We start from the raw sequence: 3,798 nt of genomic DNA, 5'->3' as shown, positions 1-3,798 counted from the left end.
TAAACTGAACCCCCACCCTGGGACAGGGTGAAGTCACCAACCATATTTGGAGTGACCTCAGTGAAATGTCTCACTCGCCGTCCAGGGACCACATGAGTGCTCCCATTGGAAAGTTGGCTGAATGGGAGCTGTGTGAAGGACTGAGTGGACCTGGACAGGCGAGAGGCACTGTTTATTTATTTATTCAATTTTTTTTTGTTAGATTTATTTATTAGCGCCAGAAGTAGGCATGCATTAACACTGCAGTGAAATTACTGTGAAAATCCCCTCGTCGCCTGTTCGGGGGCGTCCAGCATGGCCAATGCACCTAACCTGCAACATTGGCGCTTTGACCGGAGTACATTGCCAAATAAAAGACCCCAGTGTGAGTTGTAAACTTGGACCAAATAGTAAATCAATTTGGTAATCCGAACCTTATCTGGGAAAAATTACTTCTTGTAAAAAGTTATTCTCTGGAGCTGGTAACATTGATTTGAGGTTTGGGCTTATTTTTTACGGAGTAGAATTCTGTTTTTTTGGTCACAACAGTATTTTGGTATTGTACATTAGGGACAAGTTTATAGTCATTATACACCCAGTCTGGGATTATATTACTCTTTAAGTGACCACAATGGGACTGAGATCTGGTTACTTGACACACTCACTCAATAGCATTCATGTCAGCGGTTTGCAAGTTTTGAGAGTCTCTGTCTGGTGTCATAACCTTTCCAATAACAATATTCTTGGTGTGTTTTTTTCTCTCTCTCTCTCCTTTCCTTCTCGCCTCCCTCCCCCTTTACAGTCCCACCAGCTGCGGGGAGTAATGAGCATCCTGTTCCTTACTATGGTTATCTCATCCTTCGGTTGCCTGAACGCTGCCCCAATGACAGAAGCTGGAGGCCGGGGCGACGGCGCCTCGCTCTACCCCGGGTTCCTGGATGGCGGAGGCCGGGGAGATGGACTGGGGGCTCTGGCCAACACGGTGGAGCACGTACTGGAAGAACTCCTGGAGGTGGAGCCGGAGGCTGGGCCGAGTGACCGCGGCGGAGGTGGAGGTGCAGGAGGAGGAGGAGGCGGAGGGGACAAGGAGGCGGATCTGTACTCCTCCCGGGTCATGCTGAGCGGCCAAGTGCCTTTGGAACCGCCTTTGCTCTTCTTGATGGAGGAGTACAGGAACTACTTGGATTCGGCCAATATGTCTGCGAGGGTCAGGCGCCACTCAGACCCGGCCAGAAGGGGAGAGCTAAGCGTGTGTGACAGTATTAGCCAGTGGGTGACTGCCGACAAGAAAAAGTCAGCCGTGGACATGTCCGGCCAGACGGTCAGCGTCCTGGAAAAGATCCTGGTCCAGAACGGGCAGCTCAAGCAGTACTTTTACGAGACCAGATGCAACCCCAAAGGTTTCACCAACGAAGGTTGCAGAGGGATAGACAAGAAACACTGGAACTCCCAGTGTAAAACTAGCCAATCTTATGTGCGAGCGCTCACCATTGATAGTAGGAAAAAAATTGGGTGGAGATTCATAAGGATAGACACTTCTTGCGTTTGCACATTAACCTTCAAGAGGGGGAGATAGTGAATGAGTGTATATAGATTTTATTGAGATTTGTATATATTACACACATCAGGATAAATTATTCCGTCGGAGAAAATTTTATGGACTGCATGTAAAAATGAAGTTTATACAGTGAAAAAAGTGGCTTTATGTCTATTTATTGAACATATCCATGACTCGAGAAGGAAACAAAAAAAAATTTACTCGCTCACAAATTCAAACCGAAACCAGTCCGCCTGTATTCCATTCCTCACAATATCGTGGTCTGCTGGATGACGTTGCCAAGAACTGAAACGACAAGTTTAAAAAAAATATTGCATGCTGCTTCAGTTGTTCATTCAATAAGAATCTGTCCATCGGAAAAGTCCAACTAAACAGTCCGTTTACATTAGACAGTAAGTGGTTATAATCCTCGGTAGTATTACATTTGTTGACTGCTTTACCTTCCACTGGTGGCATTGAAATTAAAAATGCAATCAAGGTGCTGACGTTAATCTTTACTAGTTTTTATTTAATTCCCTTGGGGATAGAATTGGAATGCTCGACTCTTTCTGGTGCGGGGAGATCGACGCCAGTGTGAGAGAGGGTTCGGAGCCAACGCGCCCAGTGTTGCAACATGTTAAGAGTCAGCCCATTGAACCATTGCTGTGTGTCGATTCCCATTCATCTTGACAGAAGGGGGCCATCGAGACTGACAGCAAAATCCTGCCCCTGCTGGAAATCTGAAATTAAGGCAGAAGATGCTGGAGGGCCCGCCTGACAGCGGCTGCGGGGAGGGAAACAAGGGTTAGCGTTTGGGGTCCCGCAGTGCTGTAGGAGAGTAGAAAGGTAAGGGATTGTATAGCTGGAGAGGGCGGAGCAGAATGGAAGCTCAGGGATAGGCGGGAGCACAGGAGAGATTGACAAGGATGCAATGGACACGAGGCACAGAGAGTATTCATGGTAGTGTTAAAGACTAAAGGAGGTGCTAATAGTAGCATAAAGGGGTGATAGCACCATGGCAGAACAAATGTCAGCACTATGCTTGAAATAAATCAACCCAGCATCACTGGGAGGGTACGGTATATGTTGCCTTAAAATGTGTTTTAGGAATGAGTGGAGAAGGCTTTCACAACATGCACTTGCGTCAATGTAAGGAGATCAGTCACACATAGAACTGGGGAGAGTAATGAGTCATTCCAGGATTTAAGAAGAATGTACCCCATGAGGAAAGTGTTGGGAGGGGAGGTATCTGCCTTTATCTTTTATCCCACCCCACAACTGCAGCATTACATTTTCTGACAGAGGCGTGAGTTCATTTTTTCCGTTATCAGTGGACTCCCTGCTAGTTATCAGAAAGACGGGTCCAAAGTACGTTTATTGCATACCTTCCAACATTCGTGTCTGAACACACACTTACTTTCTTGGGCAATTTACTGCTATGTTTTCTAACAAGTGGAAAATATGACAACCAGCAATCTAAAACAGCACGGAGCCCTTAACCAACCTGGCTATATATTACAGCAATGTCACCTGCCCATCTCTGTAAACTCACGTTAGATGATCTTTTCATGCAAGACAAAGTCATGGTCATCAAAATCAGCTTTGTGGATTTGGAACAAGGATACTAATGCGAAATATAACAGCCGACCGTAGGCATGAACCTCAGGGATCATTTACACAATATGATTCCCAGGTCTAGTATCACTGTCAGTCTAAATGGTGAGGTGGCCCCTTACAGAGCCACGTCCTCTAATGGAAATTGGGTTTAATTGACTTGCTTATTTCTTGATTCTGATACCATTTTGTTATAGCCTTAAATATTCCAAAGTGTTCCAAAGGGGATCTTGGAATACAATATACTTAAGAATGATATTGGACACGGATTGGAAATACCAAATTATCAGTGCTTGTAGTGCAAGTGTTAACCATACTGACACTGAGAATTTTTAAAGCAACTCAAAGGAAGTTACATTTTCTGTACATATCTTTTTTTAAAAAAACGATGCATTTGTTTTATTGAATGGTTAGGACAATTCATACACTTTCACATTTCCAAATCCTAACACAACAATTGATAAACGGTAACATTCCAACTGGAAGTACATTTGACATTGCGGTTATGTTCTGACAGTTTATGTTGTAGGAATTGAAACAGGGCAAGAAAAGAATCCCAACGTTACACTTGAAAATAGATATAATTCAGTTTCAAGCATATTTTGCATCTGAAACAATCTGCTTTACTTCTCCACATGTGTAGAATGCAATGTTGGCATGCCGTGGTG

The 3,798-nt window shown here is 44.4% G+C and overlaps 1 protein-coding gene across 2 annotated transcripts; it reads left to right on the top strand.

Annotated features, from left to right (window-relative positions):
* The first annotated feature begins 781 nt into the window (after positions 1 to 781).
* bdnf (brain-derived neurotrophic factor) lies at positions 782 to 1,688 on the top strand. Of its 2 annotated transcripts, XM_080191531.1 has the most exons (2): positions 790 to 1,022; positions 1,059 to 1,688. In XM_080191531.1, the coding sequence occupies exons 1-2, from the start codon at positions 803 to 805 to the stop codon at positions 1,553 to 1,555; spliced, it is 717 nt and encodes a 238-aa protein (XP_080047657.1). In that variant the 5' UTR covers positions 790 to 802; the 3' UTR covers positions 1,556 to 1,688. The 2 variants fall into 2 exon arrangements, with proteins under 2 accessions (XP_080047658.1, XP_080047657.1); XM_080191532.1 differs by having other exon boundaries at positions 782 to 1,688.
* The last annotated feature ends 2,110 nt before the right edge of the window (positions 1,689 to 3,798 follow it).

The sequence above is a fragment of the Carcharhinus amblyrhynchos genome, chromosome 6, assembly GCF_965287045.1.
Source record: "Carcharhinus amblyrhynchos chromosome 6, sCarAmb.v2.hapA, whole genome shotgun sequence".
Taxonomy (NCBI): domain Eukaryota; kingdom Metazoa; phylum Chordata; class Chondrichthyes; order Carcharhiniformes; family Carcharhinidae; genus Carcharhinus; species Carcharhinus amblyrhynchos.
This window is presented reverse-complemented; position numbering and strand designations above follow the sequence as displayed.